At 35.9% G+C, this 21586-nt stretch overlaps 1 protein-coding gene across 1 annotated transcript in view; it reads right to left on the bottom strand.

Moving 5' to 3' along the window:
* Positions 1-6419: 6419 nt before the first annotated feature.
* The window catches only part of LOC140157999 (uncharacterized), a 76398-nt gene continuing 61231 nt past the window's right edge, over positions 6420-21586 (bottom strand). Inside the window, exons 14-27 of the mRNA XM_072181251.1 lie at positions 17317-17828; positions 16497-16807; positions 16146-16371; positions 15275-15317; positions 14866-15029; positions 13921-14155; positions 12931-13041; positions 12327-12505; positions 11925-12038; positions 11108-11178; positions 9729-9769; positions 9505-9604; positions 8164-8263; positions 6420-7975 (exon numbers count right to left, since the gene is read on the bottom strand). Coding sequence (XP_072037352.1) covers positions 7904-7975; positions 8164-8263; positions 9505-9604; positions 9729-9769; positions 11108-11178; positions 11925-12038; positions 12327-12505; positions 12931-13041; positions 13921-14155; positions 14866-15029; positions 15275-15317; positions 16146-16371; positions 16497-16807; positions 17317-17828 — 2279 coding nt within the window. The 3' untranslated portion in view covers positions 6420-7903. The remainder of the gene's footprint in view (positions 7976-8163; positions 8264-9504; positions 9605-9728; positions 9770-11107; positions 11179-11924; positions 12039-12326; positions 12506-12930; positions 13042-13920; positions 14156-14865; positions 15030-15274; positions 15318-16145; positions 16372-16496; positions 16808-17316; positions 17829-21586) is intronic.

The following is a 21586-nucleotide window of genomic DNA, read 5'->3' as shown; positions in this document are numbered from 1 at the left end:
TTTGGTTTTACATGAAACCAAAGTTTGCAATACAAACCGCGCAAAATAGCGTAAGACATGTTAGGCGACCTGACTCAGTTTGGTTTTACATGAAACCAAAGTTGGCAATACAAACCGCGCAAAATAGCGTAAGACATGTTAGGCGACCTGACTCAGCTTGGTTTTACATGAAACCAAAGTTTGCAATACAAACCGCGCAAAATAGCGTAAGACATGTTAGGCGACCTGACTCAGTTTGGTTTTACATGCAACCAAAGTTTGCAATACAAACCGCGCAAAATAGCGTAAGACATGTTAGGCGACCTGACTCAGCTTGTTTTTACATGCAACCAAAGTTTGCAATACAAACCGCGCGAAATAGCGTAAGACATGTTAGGCGATCTGACTCAGCTTGTTTTTACATGCAACCAAAGTTTGCAATACAAACCGCGCAAAATAGCGTGTTAGGTGACCTGACTCATGAAACCAAAGTTTGCAATACAAACCGCGCGAGCGTAAGACATGTTGGCGATCTGACTCAACTTGTTTTACATGCAACCAAAGTTTGCAATACAAACCGCGCAAAATAGCGTAAGACATTTTAGGCGATCTGACTCAGTTTGGTTTTACATGAAACCAAAGTTTGCAATACGAACCGCGCAAAATAGCGTAAGACATGTTAGGCGACCTGACTCAGCTTGTTTTTACATGCAACCAAAGTTTGCAATACAAACCGCTCAAAATAGCGTAAGAGATGTTAGGCGACCTGACTCAGCTTGTTTTTACATGCAACCAAAGTTGGCAATACAAACCGCGCAAAATAGCGTAAGACATGTTAGGCGACCTGAATCAGTTTGGTTTTACATGCAACCAAAGTTTGCAATACAAACCGCGCAAAATAGCGTAAGACATGTTAGGCGATCTGACTCAGTTTGGTTTTACATGAAACCAAAGTTTGCAATACAAACCGCGCAAAATAGCGTAAGACATGTTAGGCGACCTGAATCAGCTTGTTTTTACATGCAACCAAAGTCATAGTTTTATGGATGTTCAAAATAACGGCAATTTACAGTAGGCCATGTACAATAACATTTGAAGGTTTATTTTTTTACTAAACTGCGTACTCATAAAGAGTAGAAGGCCTAGAGTATTTATTTTAGTCGAGTTTTCAGAACCGGGGGGCACAAACTTGTTAATGTACCGACGGACATATCTTTAGACGACGGAAGTTGTGAACTTGTTGACCCCATTTTTGTGCGCTCTATGTAGCAACGTAAGATGTGACACCCCTGTCACTGATTTATTTCTATAGATAGTTATTTTGCTCATCATCACTAAACTGAAACAAAATCATGATCATCCACATGTTACACTAACATTTGTAGTTCCACAACTCAAAAATAGCATCTGTGGTTAGTGGGATAGAAGAACCATGTATTGCGAAAACAGAACATGGATCTCTTTTGCTATTGAATATTTCAAAACTAGAACTATGTAGAAATGTCATGTTCAGTTTCCCACCTACAATACCTTGGTAAGCATCTTCTATTGCAATAAGTGGAGTGTTTAATGCTTGCTGATATAGATCTGGAATAAAGCCTGTCGTCAACACGTGACTTCCTCCTGAACAATATGGAGGATAGAATGTTCCATTTAAAACATCTTCAGATACATACCACTTTGATGAATTGTGTCTATAAATACGTGAATTTATTAGTAAATATCCTAGAAATGTCTTTTGCATCATTTCACCCCGAGAGTTCAATTCGCTAATATATTTTAATAACCTATCAAAAAACACAAAGACATCATCGTCACTCCTATAGTAGTATTTTGCATGAAGACAGTTGTCAGAAACCCACTTCCAGCTGGTGATTAATTTTGATGTTAAATTTTTGTATGTGTCGCTAAAACTAGCCTGAACAATATCATTATACTTTGCACTCTCAATATCTATCAAACGCTGCTCGCGCATGTCTTTTGTTAATCCTAACAGAAATAACACTTTGATTTTTTCCCCATAATAACTTTCTGTGAGCCCCATGTTTTTCGAATAGTATCTCTAAAATTAAATCTTCTTGTAGCTGAAAATACAAGACTTATAAGGTAAATATCATCAGGCTGGCCAGTACTGTTATAGCATGCTTCTGGATGACCGTGCACAAATTGAGTGATTTCCTGGAAGTATTTCTCATTTAAGAGTGGTTTCCGGATATCTGGATCATATGTGATACAGTGTGGAATAATCGTCGTATTTTTTGAGATTATTCTAGGCCGAAAGGTAATGACATTTGGTAAACTACAAATGTCTCCATTGACTTCATCGCCCATGAAACCATCTTTAGTTAGTATTGTCCAATTGTAACGCTGTGCAACAATGCCGATGAAGATATCTGGGTAAGGAAGTAAGGTCATACTCCTAGCTTGGCCAATTCTTTCAGTTGCGTTCCTAGTTAGAACAAATCCAGCTTTTGAAGAGCAAAATGGTGGATACGAAAAGTTCAAATTGCTGCGGAGATTCGGATACTGTGACAAGCTTCCCAAGTAGCATTTCAGCCTTTTCGGGTTTTACCTCTTGTACCAGCACAAGAAGCCGTTCGTAGAACACTTGAAGTTTGTCATCCCCGAAGAAAATAAACTTGACGCGGGAACATTTAGAGTGTACCCACTTTACACCCGTTAGGAATTTTAAAGTTGAATTTAAATTAGTGTCTAGAAATTGTCCTTGAATTATATCTCGATATCTTTGGCTTTCCGTCACTATCTTGTCTTGTATCTTACTGGCATTTTTTGCTTTCCATAGAAGGAAGTCTGATAACGAATACCAAGCAAACTTGCGATACAACAGCCTTGGCCATTCTGCCTTCATAAAAAGCTTTCCGAATAGCCATTCTGGAATCAAATGATTCTGGTGAAGAAGAAACCACTGATGCCAAAATGATGCTTTTGTTTGTTTTTGACATTCCGGTAATGACGTAGCTGTATTTAGCGTCTGTGTTAGAAGAACGCGTTTCACGTTTTGTACACTTTTATTTGTCTTTCGTAGCGGAGTTGACGCATAAGCTCATGTGTAATACCGGCATGATATCTTTGTCCTATAATGGAGGTATTGTCTCGTACTTTCACGGCCTTATTATATAACCAGATGTACATTAGCGTCATAGCGATGAGTGCCATCGCGATGAATACATATTTTAGTCGTTTAACTCCACACATTTTGAGACGTGGACCGTGAACTGTGCCAAAGGAGCGAATGACGTACGAAAATGTGACAGATGGCGCTTAAGTTAAAATACCGATCAAGGGGATGAGACTGCACAGGGCAGAGTGTCACCATCCCTATATCTTCGTGTCATAAATTGTCATGATAGTAGGGCGAACCACTAGTTGTTCAACAGCACGGCATGGCGATTTTGTTCCGCCGTGATTGAATAGTTTCGAGCACTCCAGGCAAAGTATAACACACCACCTGTACCTGTACGAACACCACCTGTACGATAGATACATAACTTTTCTTTTCAACTACGCATGTACGCATGCTCCGCTGCGATCTGCGCATGCTCATTATCCTTTTAACGTTAATAACTCAATCAAATTGAATTTGTTATGTCAGTTTATGTTTTCAAGACGCAAGCAAGAAATTCAATACGCAGAGTAAAAAGGTTATCAGATTCTTTCAACACATATTTTCATGTGCAAGCTTTTCAAAAGTTTTGTTCAAATAGCAAAATTAACGACATATGTTCGAGGATTTGAGATTTTATCATATCAATAGTAAAAACACCAGCATAGGCCAGCTAAGGCCTCGTATCCATAGGCTGTTCCCTTGTGGCTTGTGCCCTTGTTCCGTGTTTACTTTTCCCATGTGACCTGCCACACAGACAACGAACCTTTGTTTTGCTTAGTGGCCGCTACGGTTCGTTGTCTGTGCGGCAGGTCACATGGGAAAAAGTAAACACGGAACAAGGGCACACGCCACAAGGGAACAGCCTATGGATACGAGGCCTACAGGAGCGTGGTCGGGCCACACAGTTCATATGCTTCAGAAATGCGAGTCGATTCGGATTATTCATTGAGTTATCAATTCTGTGTAAATACTAACTTTATTGTCCGACATTCAACAATAGAATAGTACCTGTATCTGACTATTGGGGAAGATGATTAATATCCTGCATTATTATGCCTCATTAGTTACTTGTTATAACCGATTTACTATATTAATATTTTTTTATCATATTCATAAAAGGTGACCAAATGTTTATTAAATATCGTCCAGGGTCTAAAACGAACAGGCCTACTAAGCATGCCAGGAAATAAACTGACCTATTATATGTCAATCCAGGTATAGAGATAATATACCACATGTGTGAATCGTGACCTTTTTCAGTCGCGCAAATCCCGGATATCGAAGTTCCCTGCACAGCTGATTCACACATAACCATGGAACATATGTGATGGGTAGCACTTTATCAAGGATAATAGAAATCAGGATATGACAATTGCTCATTAGCATGTGTCCAATTCATATGTTAATAGCGTGTTGTTATTAAATTCAGATTTCACACCACCAAATAGAATTATATCGTTGTGCGCCCTTAATTTCACTTCTTAGAAAAACCCATGCATTCTCAATTTAAGCATTAAAATGAGCAGAAATTTGCATAATTTTAGCCAAATTTGGATTGGTCATGATTAGTAATATTATTTCCTGCAAGTGTACCACAGATGGGCGAGATCAAATAACTTTTAATGATTTTAAGCAGCCTTTTCTTTACAGAAACACTGGCATGGTTTTGCCTGTACAAAAGGCAATTCCCAGACATCGTAGACTTCGAGGGCCAGTCGTAAAAAATAATGACGGTCAACCTATATTTTTTCCCAGCCAGGGGGATCAGGCAAGGGCTGATTTCAACCATCATAGCTGTCGCTTAAAACTGAGTCGCTCCTGTGAAGAAATAATGACGTTTTCTTAAGGCAAATTTAGCACATATCTCTATGGGACTCTGATTTGGTGGTGTGAGATCTGAAGTGATGTCCTGACCTTGCTAGAGGGCGCTAATAATGTATGCAGACAGAGCTTTACTCGAATTCAATGTTGGGTCAGAGCATCTTCTCTGGTTGAGTTAAATGCGCAATTAGATAGCTGTTGTAAAAATTTGTTTAAGTAAACATAATAATATTATAATATGTAAACTTCAAAATTTTTACGTGACTTTTTTATCTAAAGTGCCGAGCTCGGGTGGAATCTAGCTAAATCTTGAAGTGTCAAATTCTGCTGCATCATCCAGTCTGAATGATAGAATTCTATTAAAGAAATATTGAATTCTAATAGATAGATGTATTATAGGATTTATCAGCATTTAAAAGAGATGTTATTTGACCAAGATAAATCGAGTATATAAATGACAATTAACTACATATAAACCAGCCGCCAAATCCCGGCCACGTCACTGCAACATCAGTGTGACCTCGGTCAGACTTCTTGGTGCGTTACTCTAACACTGTAGTCAATATTGTGTGATTTTCTTGACATACTTATAAAATCAATAATTCATGCTGGGAGCCAAAACCATTATATCTGATTAGTGAAGATTGATATTCTTTTCACACGAGAACATGCATGCAAATACACAGACAAATACGGCGCCATAATGAAAGATCACGCAAGGTGTCACATGATTTGTGAAATTAATACTCACTTGCGTTTCATATCTTATACTCATACCTGTAATGCACTTCCTTCGTATTTTTGGGCGAAAAACGCGAAGCGTTTTTCGTCCTTATTGCGATGGGTTTTGGTCTACTTATTTCCTCACAGCGTTGCAGAATAAAAAAATCAAATAATCGTGCTGTCTATGTAATCAGGAAACTACAGAGGCGATAGTGTACATTTTAATTTGTCATTACTACTTCATGTTGATATTCAAACAGTGCTATAAAGTTGTCTTACCAAGGAATGTGTTTGTATTAAAAGAAATAATTGTTTTACAACTTGGATGAACTAGAATTACTTTTATGCAAATCCGAACATTGCAACAGATATTTTTCATTTCTTTAAGATTTAGCGGTATTGCCAGATTGTACGTACAGTTGGGCTACATTAATAGCCTCATTATAGTTTTATTGATACTGGCAAAATACTTGCCTGTATGTGCTTGTTGTTCTGCTATAGCGTATAGAATCTGTTAATGATACTATAACCACACAGTCAATTAATTTATGTCAACATGCTTTTCACGAGGCTGTGTTTATATAACTGAATTCATATATACAAACACAACCTTGAGTAAATTAAAGAGAGTACTTATGGGATCTGGAATGAGCGTTTTGATAGTATTTTTTGTGGGACATGAGAGCACATCAGACATATCGAATTGCATTCCTAATACGAAGAATGTCTTTCTGATATCAAATAACAAATATATCAAAAAAAAACGAAGAAAAAAGATGCAAATTGCAATTTTTTAACCAACTTACATTTGTTTTCCTTTTTGACATGTTATGTAGCAGGGTTTTAGAGATACATGTACGTACAACAACAAAACAATTATGTTGCGATTTTGTCTTGGTCAAATCATATGTGACTGGACTACACAGATATATTTGCAATCCTAGTTTGATATCATATCGTTTAATATCTGTATAAATTCTACATACATTTACGTGGAATAATGGAACTTTCTCATATCTGAAAAAATATTAATGAACATGTAAATATGGCTGAAGACACAAGAATCGTACAGGTGAAAGGAAATATATTGATCATGTGGTTAGGAATCCCCGGGAATATGTAAACCAATGAACACAGGTAAATGAAACATGAGAGAGTGAAACTAACACCTAATCACATAATAAATACTTTATTATATAAAATTAATTTTGTTACTTTCTCAACTATTAATCATTACACCATTATTGATCTTTTTCTGTGTATGTATATATTGATCTTTTTCTGTGTATGTATATATTGATCTTTTTCTGTGTATGTATATAAACTGAGCTCAAAAAGAAACTTATAATTTTTCACAAGGTCATATCTTGAAATCCTGTCCATCAAATTGAACCAAAATTACACACAGGTTTACTTCAAAACTCTACTACTAACACATGTCAGTAACCAAGCAGTTATCCAACTGACACAACAGCAAAATGCACTGACATGGAACAGCTTCCTGGACCACATTCACAGCCCAGCACTGCTTCATGAAAAAAGTGTATGAAAAGCAGAAAGCAGCACCGTTTTATCATCTGTGCAAGGATCTTGTGTGCATTCTCACATATTTTTTTGTGCTGGGTGCCGAATGTTGGGCTGTGAAAGTGGAGGAACTTCCAGGAAGCTGTCCCATGACAGTGCATTTTGCTGTTGTGTCAGTTGGACAACTGCTTGGTTACTGACATGTGTTTTGAGTAGAGTATTAAAGTAATCCTGTGTGTAATTTTGGTTCATTTTGATTGACACTATTTTAAGATATGACCTTGTGATTCACAAGTTGTAAAAAATTATAAGTTTCTTTTTGAGCTCAGTTTATATAATTACTGTTATTATACCGTGGTTATAGTATAAAGAACATTTAATTTAGTATTGCTTGAGTTTAAAAAACCTTTCTCAGAATTTATTATCAGTTTTTTGTACATTCCCAATTGATAACTTCAGTATAAATTGATGATTTGGGATATCTTTTATCATTCATTGTAGGCAAATTGTTCCTCTACGAGTTGTCGTAGTCGGAACTGGCGGTGAAGCCTTTGTCATCTACCACATCTGTCCTGCAATGCATTTTTTTTTATCTTATTGAACAAAAGATCTCTTGCTCCGGAGCAACAGACTTTTCACAAACTGTTTCATTGATTCTGTGTACACATTTGTTTCAATGGTGTCGGAGATATTCATTATTTACAATTTGCTAATATTCTCAGCAGTATCTTATTTATCGTCTCTATCCAGACTTATTGCAGCATGGTGGAAGTTCTTCAAGTAGTGAGTAGACATGTAAATCTGGAAGAGTAAACGTATTTGATAGATTTTTAAATAGATTTAAAAATAGTCTATACTACTCATATTTTGCTTGTTTCGAAGCAAGAGGAAGCAACATTATCTTTTGTGTTTTATTGCATCGTGTGAGTGATCTTCAGAGATCCAAGATCCTAAAACTCAGCAGTTACAAAATTACATGGTTAATTTACCTTTTCCTTAGATGACATGTCATTGAGGATACCCACAATGGCCGCAAATGTAGGTCGATCGTCTGGGTCTTCTTGCCAACACTGACGCATTAGGTCATACCTAAATAGCAGATTATAAACTCAATTTTAAAAATATCAGAAAAATAACACATTTACAAACCCTATTAAAGCTATTTACTAGTTGTGTGTAAGAATAAGACATTTAAGGTCCTTTTTCAATTTTTTATTACGATCTCCAATTTCATGTGGAAAATAAAAAGATAACCACCCAAAAAAACCTCACATTATCATTTGCTTTCATCATATTAATTGCCATTATTTATACGCCTAAAAACGACCGATGTAGTTTTCACATAATAAATGGATAATCCGTGACGAGATAGCTCTTAGAGAAATGAAACTTATGTATACACAGAGGATCCGTTTAGTTTTGTTTTCAATTTCCACTTGAAAGACTGAAAACTTTCATATTGATTTTTTAAATCCAGACGTTTTCCTCTCTTAAAGCCATATTATAACATTTGCTGAGGAAGACGCCCTCACTGAATTTTTAAAATTCCGTTTTTTAAACGATTAAATTGTACTTTATTAAACCAATATACCCTGCAAAAATCAAGACTCTAGGTGCTGTAGTTTTGTCAAAATCCGAGATTTTGAATAAAACACCGGAACCGGCGCTTTATTATTACGATGGAATTATTAGTCGAACGCAAACACGATGTTCATAACACACAGTACGTACACGGCGTGCGGGACGGTGATATACACAACAAAGGGTCGTACCACAACATGACCGAAGGAGTGGTACGTATTGGCGACATGTACGCTGGTAGTAAATTCCAATTTTCTATGCTTTGCCGTAGTTGTTCGGCTCAAAAATAAAAGGGGATATATCTGACAGTACAAGCTAACATTTTATGGCAAAGAAATGCTAATCTATTTTGTTTGAAAATGTTATAATATGACTTTAATTACCAGCATGGAAGAGACTGTTTCAAATTTAAAATTGATTCCTATCATAGTTCTTTTTCATATATTTTATTATCTTGGAAATTGCAAACCGATGCTAATGCGAATTACTTTGACTTTGACCAGATGGTCATCATTATATCAACAATCATACAAAGGAACCTCGTGGAATGAAATGCACATTAAAGGTCTCCAAAAGACACAAAAGTTGTTGATAGGCACATGATTACGGTATTTGACGATTTCAAAATGATGAAAGGGTTTGAGAGGACTTTGTAAGTGTTTTGGTAGTCTATGTTATACGGGCATCTTTATTTTGCTTTTGTTAAACCTTATATTTTATTATTGATTATATTGTTTCCAATATCTTACATTTCGTGTTCACAGTTGTCTGGTTTTGGCATCCTGTATCCTTCTGTTGTTAGGTGATACGCCAAGTGTTTGGTTTCCATACCTGCATAGGGTGTGCCACCTGTAACCACAATATCAAATGCAAATCATTATAGGGTTCTATTGTATCTGGTATAAGCGAATGTGGTTGTTATCAAATGAATCTACACACAAAACATCGGATATTAATACTGATTTGTACTCACCAAATGTGGCAATTTCCCAAAGCAGTATGCCAAACGACCAGCTGTACGATTCAAATGATAAAATGAACAAATCTTCAAAAGTGTCTGTTACAGAATTTTGTCCTGTATCACGTATATCCGTAAGATCAATTCTCAACGCGAATCCTTGTTGCAATAAACCAGTAAATTTACAACAACTAACCTAGCAAACACAAAACGTTTTCGACATCATTCGCAAAAGGTTATAAAAGGTTGTCAGAAAACGTTTAAATATCGGGTACGTAAAGGGTACATTAATGGTATAAAACGTTTTCATAACATTAAATAAAATTTTTGGTAATTTACTGCACAGCAAACACAAATGTTTGCAGAAAACATTTAAATATCGGGTTATATAAAGGGTATAAAAACGTTTTAATAACATTCCAAAAACATTTTTGAAAACTTGGTACAAATCATTCTAAACAGTGTTATTTTGGGGTTGAAAAAATATTTTGCAAAAAATGTTTGCCAAAATATTTACAATAACGTTTTAAAAAATGTTTTCACGACCTTTATATAACCCGACATTTAAATGTTATTAAAATGTTTTGTAAAAAACATTTTAAAACATTTCTGTGTTTGCTGGGTGCAAATATTTTAACATAATGTTATTTAAGTGTTGACAAAATATTTGGCCAAAAATGTTTGCAAAAATAGTTTACAATGACATTTCGAAAACATTTTAAAAATATTGTTGTAGTGTGTTTTCATACAAAACGTTTTAAAACGATTTCATGACCTTTATATAACCCGACATTTTAATGTTATTAAAACGTTTTTACCTAAACCAAAACCCAAAATATAACTTATTTAAAACGTTTTAAAAACGTTTTTGTGTTTGCTGGGAATAAAGCTGTGCCACTTCATGACCTGAGGTATGCATTAGTATCTCAACAAACCTCTTTGATCTCAACATTCAAAACGCTGGTTAAAAATTCGTTGTTTGAAACTGTTCACCTACTATTAGCAAAATTAATCCAAGGAAAAGGTTGGGCACACTTCAATCAACCAACTTTGTTAACATGTGCCTCTCTAATATAACCACTTGTTAGTTACCAGTTGAACAACACAGCGGTTAGTTAAAGTAATTTCATCCAATGTTGATTATGTCTTCGTATAAATAATTTATAACGTTGGCTAACATTTCACCGATGTTAGGTAAAAGTTTTAACCAGCGATTTTTAACCAATGTTTTGAGAGTGTCGGGCGGTTAGATCCACTTCGCTCTCATTTCCATGTGTTTTTTTTTATTTTTTATTTGAGAATGTTAAAACTGTTTAATGAGAAAGCCTGTGAAGTGATCGCAAAATTGCCGAATACTTAAAAGGATAAAATCTATTAAATTTTGGTCTACTTACACATCACTCTTGGTGGTGTAGGTTTTCCGCGTTAAAGACTCAATAGATAACCATCGTGTGGGAACCCGGCGCTGAAACATTTAGAATATTATAATGATGTATATTCATACGTAGCGGTAAACGTAAATAGAAAGCAAATTTATACTGCTACGCTACTCAAATTTGGTACACTCACCGGAGCGCCTTCACCGGGTCAACCGGCGTCTTCAGCGGATGTTATTGCTTTGAAGATTGTTGTTGCTAGTGATGTAGTACTAGGACACCTCCGACGACACCTCCAAACTTGAAGATGTTGTGCCACCCCCTTGGTTCCGGAGAGTCAGGAGGTTGTCCCAGACAGGGTCGATGTCCATCCCTTTGTCACGGTTCAGTCTGGGTCTTTTAGTTCAAGTTTGACGTCATCCACATCTGTGACGTCATCGGTTGTGTCTCGTTGCACTATTTCACTAGCAACATCTATCTTCAGAGCAATAACATCCGCTGAAGACGCCGGTTGATCCGGTGAAAGCGCTCCGGTGAGTGTACCAAATTTGAGTAGCGTAGAAGTATAAATTTGCTTTCTATTTAGAATATTATTTTTATTCTTGTGCACACATTGTGACAAATATAATTATAAAATATGAAACATTAATTGAAAATATTTTTTCGTCCTCCATTCTTGTGCATTGACTTGCTTGGATCATATTATTTTATTTATTTACTTATTTATATCCCATTATTATCATATTCCCTTCCTTTTCCGTTAACTGGCAAATTGTATTTTGTTTTGAAGTCAAATAAATGTTTTCTTGAATTCAACAATGAATGTGATCATTACCGATGATGTCTGGACATAGATATCGTCATCACGAGACATCCCAAAGTCTGCTACCTTCGCCGTCAATCCTCTTCCTACAAGAATATTCCTCGCTGCTAGGTCACGATGGATTATCTACTTATTAAAAACAATAAAACTATCAAACATATAACTTTTGTACTCTTTTACAAACAGATAATTATGTAAAATTCTTATGACCACGTCAGGTGTGCTGCACCAAAGGTTAAACATTTTCTGTGATACTCGGAATAAATTTGATACTGACCATTATAGCTGCAACACATTTGAAATCATTTTCCTGTTCTGAATATCATGTTAATAAGCATGTTCATCCCTAAACCCCCTTTGCATAATTATGGAGACTAAATATTATATATAAGAGAAATATCGAAGATCGCCTACCCCACAATTGGCTATGTGTTTCATTGCTTTAGCAACATCAATTCCAAATTTCAGGAGTTGTTCTGGTGCAAGCTGTGATAAAACATCTTCATCCTTCTGCTGTGCTTCTTTACGACTCTTACGGAGGAACTTGCGTAGATTTCCATGAGGTACGTATTCCAAGACTACATACAAGGAACCTAATAGAACATGTAATAGTTAATAATGAGCTTGTGTAATATATGCTTGTGATTATCGCATAGTGCCGAATACACGCAATTAGCGTTCAGATTATGAAATCCGTGGAGTGCCCTCGCCGAGTGCGGGTAGCAACCAAGCAAAAGTTAATTTACACTGACAAAAATCGCAAAAGTCTTATCTGGATCGTCCTCTGTCGTTCCTATAATAGAAAGGGTGCGGGCACGGACGGTCATAGTTTTGGCCATTTTCATTTGCGACCAGGTGTTTTCGCGACGATATGATCAACAGGATTCTCGGAATTACAAATTATCGATATCACGAACACTATTACATTTCGGACTTTCAAAAATCAAGCCCCAAAAGTAGACTACTCAATTATCTACATTGGTCGTTATTATTTGCTATGTATTATCAAGGAACATACCCTCGTGTTCACAAGAACCCAGTATGTTCACAACGTTCGGGTGGTGGCCAACCTTAGTCATTGTGTCAAATTCGTCCTTGAAAAGTGTCCTTTCAGATTCCGGCGTGCCTTCTGCAAAATAAAATTTGAATTAAACAAACCTTTTATCGCCGTCGCATTTAACTGAACAACAAAATCATGCAAATTATTTGCTGGTTTTACTTAAGAGTTTTGATTTCACCACTGCCTCAACTTTTCTGATTATGCCAACGAATATAGTTTGAAGTAATGCTAACTAAAGATCATTTGGTTAGAATTAATTAATTGAATTGGGTTATTACAACTGAATTATTTATACTTTTAAATTCACACAACATTGAGTTTTTGTGCTAATTACAAAAAGTTATTAAGCCGAATTTTGCGGGAAAAGTGATCAAAGTTTGACAAATTGTTAAGTTGGGGGTAATTCATTTTGTTTGAGTTGCAACAACTGCCTTAAGATTTACGTATTTCCAACTTGAAAAATAGTAATGTCAACAATTCACATTGAGTTTGATTTAATCGTGCCACGACGAGCCAACAAAAACGCTATCTTTGTTAGGTGGATTTTGATGTTCGAGCATGGACTTATAATAGAGCACAAAGTGCGATGGACTTGCAACTCCGTTCGTCGATGTGAGGTCAGCGATCGTCACGCTTGCAACATGTGGACGTAGATGGCAGCAGCATTTTTCTGTCATTAGCATAAGTCTCCACAGCACTACGCAGTACTATCGTAGGTGGCAGCAGCATTTTCTGCAGTTTTCAGTAGGCTATCAGCACAGTAATACACAGGGGAAGCCGATGCTGTCGCCATCTTTTTGTATTGCGCTAGTATAGAAGTTGCAACGGCCTGGTTCGAGTTTCACAGGTTTGTCCCCGTTACCTATCTATAAATGTATTGATTGATAAAAAGTGAATTAATTCTCAAAGAGAAAATGTCTCATTATCATTAGTAGAAATTTGGTATACCTTTCAAAGTCTTCACAGCCGCCTTGATCCATTTATCATTGATCCAAACTCTAGCAAGTTGAACTTCACCAAAGTTTCCTTTGCCAAGAATCTTCCCAGATAGATTCAAATTGTCCCAGGAAATATCCCATTTTGACGACGTTACGTCCTCATACCCTGGATCATCTAAATCTTCGTATTCTTCATCATTGGCATTGAAAATTTGGTTTTCGTACCGATGAACTTCAGTTTTAGTCTAGTTTGGTATAAAGTCGACAAAAAAAAAAGATGTTGATTGTTGACAATGCCCAACTCACAAAGGAGTTAGAATAAATTTATGTTACATATATAATAGTGTCAAAAGTCTAAGAGTAGAAGGGAGAGAATAAGTATCTAGCCTCACATTGTCATTGGTCACCAACCCTACCGACGCCCATCTCACCACCCCACTGCACCCCACGGGCTGTTTGAGAACATGTAAAACTACGTCATTTTAAAGAAAAGGTGAACACTGATGGCGCTATTTATCTAAAATCATGTTTTCATCTTTATAAGGGCTAGACACTGGTTTAATGCCATTAAAGCTGCAGAAAAGGAGTAAAAATAGCAACTAAATTGTCGAAAAACTTTTTATCATGAAATGTTAGGAATAACTTATATTATTTGGCTAAATTAAATTTAAAATATATGTAATTTATTGAATAAAAATACCACAAAAAGATGAATAAGTTGCAAAAGAAACGAAAATCTGTGTTAAAAAAACGCTGGGAATATATGTACATATTGGTATTCTCCAGGTCTAGAATTGAACATTATATAATGTTTTGTTAAAAATTTAATAAATTATTACATCAAACAACCGTGACCCACAACACAAGCCCTTGTGCAAGAGACTCGTTATCCTTTAATATAAGTGTTCTTTTCTTTTGTCACGCGCAAGTTTATAGAGAGGTTTTTCACACAAACCTTTCCGGTTTTCTGACGTGTTGTTTCATTTGCTGGTCCGTTCTGATGATCTCGTCTTCGTTTCAGTATGACCAGCACAATGATTATCACAATTATGATAACAACGGTGACTGATACAACACCTCCAACAGTGGCAGACACAGAACTTTGCCTTGAAGAAGAAGCTGTTTGGGATTGAAATTACCAAATGTTTTAGCATCATTAACAACAACATGATTTTCTAATTATAAAATGCAAAAAGAACACCAACTTTACAAAAAGAAGTTTGTGATTTTAATTATTTACTGAGCGTTGTGGAAGTACATGTAATACAAACGTAATAAGATAATACAAAGACTGGTATTTGCAAGGAAGGCATTGCTGTATTTGACTTTGCTAAAATGCACCATTTTAATTTATTTGATGTTACCTGCTGCGACGAGTGGTACAGCACTCCATTTAACAACTTCATTCTGAAATGTTCATAATAGTTTATTTCATTATTATTATGTTAAAAATATAATCTCATAGGTTACCTGCAAACAGTATATATATTATCTGATCATTGATACCCTATAAATCAGCTCTTATATACTTCCTACCTACTGTCTTGTCTCCCTTTGCTTCTTCGTTTACATGTTTACGCCCTAAATACAAATGAACCCAAACATGACGAAGACAGAACCTTTAAAGTCATAATGTACGATCTTTTTCAGAATTTACCTTTATTTTTTCAAAACCGATTTTTGGCATATTTGTAATACTTACACATGTTATAACTTAAATCTATGAGCAAACTGTCAAATTCGTCCTATTTGTAGTAAAACAGGACGATTCTGTTGGTCCGACATAAAGTCATAATTTATTTAGATTATGACTTTATTCGGCCACAATCGCAAAACCGTAGTCTCGTAAAACTAGTTTGATTTACGCTCCTCCACATGGAGGAGCGTAACCAAACTGGCCGCAGGAGACTAACTCTGAGCCGCACTGTCCTGATCCAAATAGTGCGAGTTGTTTCGAGTGATAAAGGTGAAGTTTATGATGTTGTTTCTTTGCAAATTTCCCAATGTTTTTCGCGTCCAAATGTATTGGGAACTTTCATAATGATTGCATATTATCATTTTAGAAGAAAAAAGAAAAATCTAAAAATTTAAAAAAGATCGTACATAAGGCTTTAATACTGAATCTTTTCTCATACTCTAATACGTAGCACCTTCTGTGCATTCCTTATTTTCTACGTAAAAGTATGTGCAAGACTTTCTTGATTTGTAATTTTAATTGATAAAATACTTAAGTACCTCATTCAATCCACTGCTGGCACCAACGTATATGTTGTATTTTTCACCTTTCTCCAATGGCAGATTATGGTCTTTGCCGTAGACTTTCCCATCACCGATGGTAAATTTCCCATCATATTCAAATTTACTGATACTCGCAGTTATATATGCATCTCCATTGTCACTGAAACTCGGTGCTTCACGTTTGCTTATTGGATCTATATTTTCTACTCCAAATTTGTAGGATCTGTTACAAATGCAAGAGATATCTGTTTTACTGAGCAGGTCAAACTTTTGCAATAACTGAATGAAGAATTCTGCCATATGTTTGATCTATGTAAACTTAGAAAAATACATGTTGACTTAACTCACACAAGGTACTTAGACTCCAACGCAGGAAAGGTGATTGTAATTGTGGTGTCACTTGATGTCAATACAGTAGGAGTGGAAGGATTCGGTATATCAGAAGCACCTCTCGTGTAGACTTCCAGTATTTCTGGTTCTCCTTGACCAGAGTCAACTACAGGAGATACAAGGATTTCATACAGAGTGGATGGTTCTAAGTCATCTAATAAGTAGACGAAGACAGTTTGAGCCTGGTCGTTAACAGGCAACAGGAACGTAGAAGATCGAGTGGGTTGAAAGTATTCCTCATAGGGTTTGTCAATGGCTCGATGTACAATCTGAAACAAGAGTCATATAGAAAAGTTATTTTTTTAATCTAAAAAATTCATCAGGTTTTGAGTATGCTCAAAATGATCAGGGACGGATTTACCATTGGACCAGATGGGCTCGGGTCCAAGGCCCCCAAATTTTGGGGCCGCAAAAATTGCCCTGTGCATCTTACATTTTAGCTGAAAAACAAAATGTTTTGGGCAAAAATAGGGTAGTAAATGGCGCGCACTGGCCTGCTATATAGCAAAATTCAGCATCAATTTGGGCTAAAATAGTCTAAAATTGAAATTTGTTTATGCGCGCTAGTAAAATCTATGCTTGTCTCCCTCTAAATTGGAATGCTCACACCGACACCGTCGATCTTATATCTAAACTAAAACTTGGCCTTCCTCACCGTGCGTTTGGGGGCCTCCAAATTTTGGCCTGGCACAGGGCCCCCAAAACGGTAAATCCGGCCCTGAGAATGATATACAATTGATATACAAATTGTTCACTTTACTCGTTGACCTCAACCTACGTGGTAAAATCTGATGGTTTCATTGGTCTCCATAAGTCTAACCCACGAAATAGTTATACTAGTCTCTTCACTGGTCTCTACAGTTAATGTTGCAGGAATCGCTGTTGTTGTTCTACGTGGTGCTGACGTTGAAGGTGGTGAAGCTGTTATAAGTGGTGATGATGTTGAAGGAGATGGAGTTGTAATGGGTAAAGTGGTGACAACAACTATTGGACTTGGTAGTCCCTCTCCACCTGGACCTTCTCGTACAGCGCTTACTTGGATCACATACTCAGTACCTGGTTGTAATGATGTAATAGTTACTGGTACTGTTGGTGATTGTGTTTGATGTATGAATCCACCCAACATCCGAATTCCAGTGGGCAATTCTGCATAATATATCTTGTATCCAATCACAGGTCCATCTCCTGTATCTCCAGCTGCTGGATTCCATGTATTCAATTGTATCGTTACTGATGTAGCACCTACACTTCCAGGTACTATGGTTGGAGCCTCCGTCAATCTGGGAAGAACTGCAAAGTTCAAATAACAACTTAAATTTACATGTCTGATTTGGTAATCCTAGAGATCTGCCAACCACTTTATCAGCCAGTTTAACATTGGGATAATAAAAATTCCTTTAAAAAAGGAATGGGCGCCCAATGTGAGCTTGGACGTGATATGGTGAATTCCATGGCATGGTGTTTAGATTTGATATTATAATGATCTACTCAGGGAAGAGTAGAAGATGATCAAATGCAAATGTGTTTGATTGGGGAAGGTGTATCACAGGACCCTTTTTTTTTGAAATAAATTGAATTGGAATGAAGCTGTTGTGTCAATTTGCGATTATGTGGGGTGGGGGAGTTCTGTTTTTGGGGCATATTGTAGTGATGATATTGCTTCTACTTGCTAATACACTGAAAATCTAATAGAGATGAAAGATAAAAACAATTACAGAACATTCATTCTTCATAAAAGTAGCTATGGGTATACAATGTTTACAAGATAAGAACGTTAATGTTTTGTACATGAACGTAACGTCTTTGATACATAGTTGTTAACACACTGAAAATCTGACTACAGATTTACAATTTGATGATATCCAAACGAATACTTAGCATTGAAGAATTTTTAAAAATTACATAAAACAACATTTATTTTCATTTTAGACTTTTTATAGTCTATTTTCTTCATTTCTTAATTTGAGTTGTTTAATGCAAATTTTATTAATACGTTGTAATAAAACATGATTTTAAACAGTTGTATATTACTTTTCTCTGAGGGCTTGCAGCAAAATTGATATTTTATTTTCCTTGGTATGAGTTTGTGGCTAGTAGTCAGGTAATGATGATGATATGATGATGACGACGACGACGACGACGACGACGACGACGACGATGATGATGATGATGATAATGATGACGATGACGATGATGATGATGATGATGATGATGATGATGATGATGATGATGGATAATACAACTGATGTCAGATGATTATTAGAGTCGTGATGGTGACGATGATGGCAGTGATGAAGGATTTAATTTAGTATGAAATTGTCACCCCCCCTCCCGCACCCACCAGTCAATGTTGTTTTGATACTGAGACAGGAACGGACAATTGGTCTAGTATTGGCTCCAACATTGCTTTGGGGGGGGGGGGGTTGCAAGCAATATGAAACATTAATGTTTGCCACTCATGTTACTTGCAATGTTTAAACAAACTAAGAGCACGTTTCTATATGGTATCAGTCACAGTATATGTTTTTGCTTAACACGTGTGCTATGACCCAAAAAATACATCATCTCCAAATACACAGTTCAGTGACCTCGAGGCCTCCATTCAACAAGAAAGATAACCTGTTGTTATAGAAGGACATGCATTTATACCCAATACACTCAGAGGTCAATTTATGAGTGCACAAACATTATAGGGTCAACAAACTGTGTCTTTATAATCCGAACAACATGTGACATATTTACAGCAAGGGCCCGTGCCAAGGCCAAATCGACTTTTACAATGTTTATTGAAGAGATAAGATATGCATAATCTCAGTTTGCGAGTAGATAAGAGGTCAAATTTTTCCATGTTAAAAATAGAATTACATGCTAGGCATGTTTGTTCCTCCTTTTCGTTTGTGTATTAATCATCATCATCATCATCATCATCGTCATCGTCATCATTATCATCTTTGATTTGATTTGATTTGTTCATCATCATCATCATCATCATCATCATCATCATCATCATCGTCGTCATCGTCATCATTATCATCATCATCATCGTCGTCGTCGTCGTCGTCGTCGTCGTCGTCGTCATCATCATCATCATATCATCAATCATCATTACCTGACTACTAGCTACAAACCCATACCAAGGAAGATAAAATATCAATTTTGCTGCAAGCCCTCAGAGAAAAGTAATATACAAATGTTTAAAATCATGTTTTATTACAACGTATCTAATAGTAATAGGAATTTGCACACAACCATGACAACTGCTAAATTAAGCTGAAATGAAGAAAATATAGACTATAAAAAGTCTAAAATGAAAATAAATGTTGTTATTACAGTTTGCATATCTGAAGTCAGCTGATAATACATACTAAGCTAGCTGAATATTAAACATGTTTTCATACTTATCAAAAGGCTTATCACACCAAGCCCTAGGATTTCATACTTATAGCAGAAGACATCATTGACCAAACACATTGTAAAATATTATTTCGATCAACAAAAATCTGAAATTTATTCTGTAGAAGTAAATACTAAGGAAAAATAAAATATCGGGATAAAAAAAAAGGAGCATGTAGGATTCGAACTGGTGCGGTCAACTTTTCCCGTTTAATTGGTACGCGCTCTACCAATTGAGCTATTTAATGTTACTTGTTTTGTTTGGGATAATTTAGACCATATCAATGTATGAGTTTTACGGTATGCAGACACAATAAAGATTTTAATACTATGTCTCTATATTGTTTACTGGCTTGCATACCGTGCATTTTTCTATTTATGTCAAGTTTTGGAATCTAATGTGTGAAGAACAGGTCTGAATACCGTGGTTCTCTATTCAATAAGCCAATTATTATTGCATAAAACAAGTGGATTAGTTTTAAACACTTTTTATTCGTTTATAATGAATCTATAGTACAAAGGTGCACGTAAAATTACAACACCCCAATAGCTCAGTGGATAAGGAGACTGACAGTTAACGGAAGGGCGTGGGTTCAATTCCCGGCATTTTTTTCCATTTTTCCAAGTATAACGCTAACGGTCGACACAATCAGTTTAAAAAGAAATCAATGTAATTTTCTTTCTTTAAATTTTGTCGACCGTGGGGAAGTTAATGAATCAAAATTCCAATTTTATTTTTACAACCCTAAATACATTGCCAACAAATATATTCGGAGTAAACCGATGAAATTATGTCTGTTTGATACGTTTCAGTTAAGTTTTCTATCACGCCGCCACGGACCATACGTACATTGAATAAGTTAATATACATTATAAATCGATTAAATGTTCAGAGAGTTCCTCGTGTTGCAGCGGTAGAGGCTGTGACTTGTGAACTAAAGGTTATAATGATAGCCATGAGTTCGAATCTTCTGTAGCGCTATCTTTTAAGAATATTACTTTTCCTATCCTCTTCTGTACGATATGTTTAAAAGCTTTTTTACCTCAACTTCTTTCTTTCTTTCTTTCCATCTTTCTTTCTTTCTTTCTTTCTTTCTTTCTTTCTGAGATTTAAAATAGCTCAATTGGTAGAGCGCGTACCAATTAAACGGAAAAGTTAACCGCACGGGTTCGAATACTACATGCTACCTTTTTTATTTTGATCCCGATATTTTATTTTTCCTTAGTATTTACTTCTACAGAATAAATTTCAGATTTGTGTTGATTGAAATAATATTTTACAATGTATTTGGTCAATGATATCTTCTGCTATAAGTATGAAATACTAGGGCTTGGTGTGATAAGCCTTTTGATAAGTATGAAAACATGTTTAATATTCAGCTAGCTTAGTATGTATTATCAGCTGACTTCAGATATGCAAACTGTAATAACAACATTTATTTTCATTTTAGACTTATTTATAGTCTATATTTTCTTCATTTCAGCTTAATTTAGCAGTTGTCATGGTTGTGTGCAAATTCCTATTACTATTAGATACGTTGTAATAAAACATGATTTTAAACAGTTGTATATTACTTTTCTCTGAGGGCTTGCAGCAAAATTGATATTTTATTTTCCTTGGTATGAGTTTGTGGCTAGTAGTCAGGTAATGATGA

Source organism: Amphiura filiformis, chromosome 1 (genome assembly GCF_039555335.1).
Source record: "Amphiura filiformis chromosome 1, Afil_fr2py, whole genome shotgun sequence".
Taxonomy (NCBI): domain Eukaryota; kingdom Metazoa; phylum Echinodermata; class Ophiuroidea; order Amphilepidida; family Amphiuridae; genus Amphiura; species Amphiura filiformis.
This window is presented reverse-complemented; position numbering and strand designations above follow the sequence as displayed.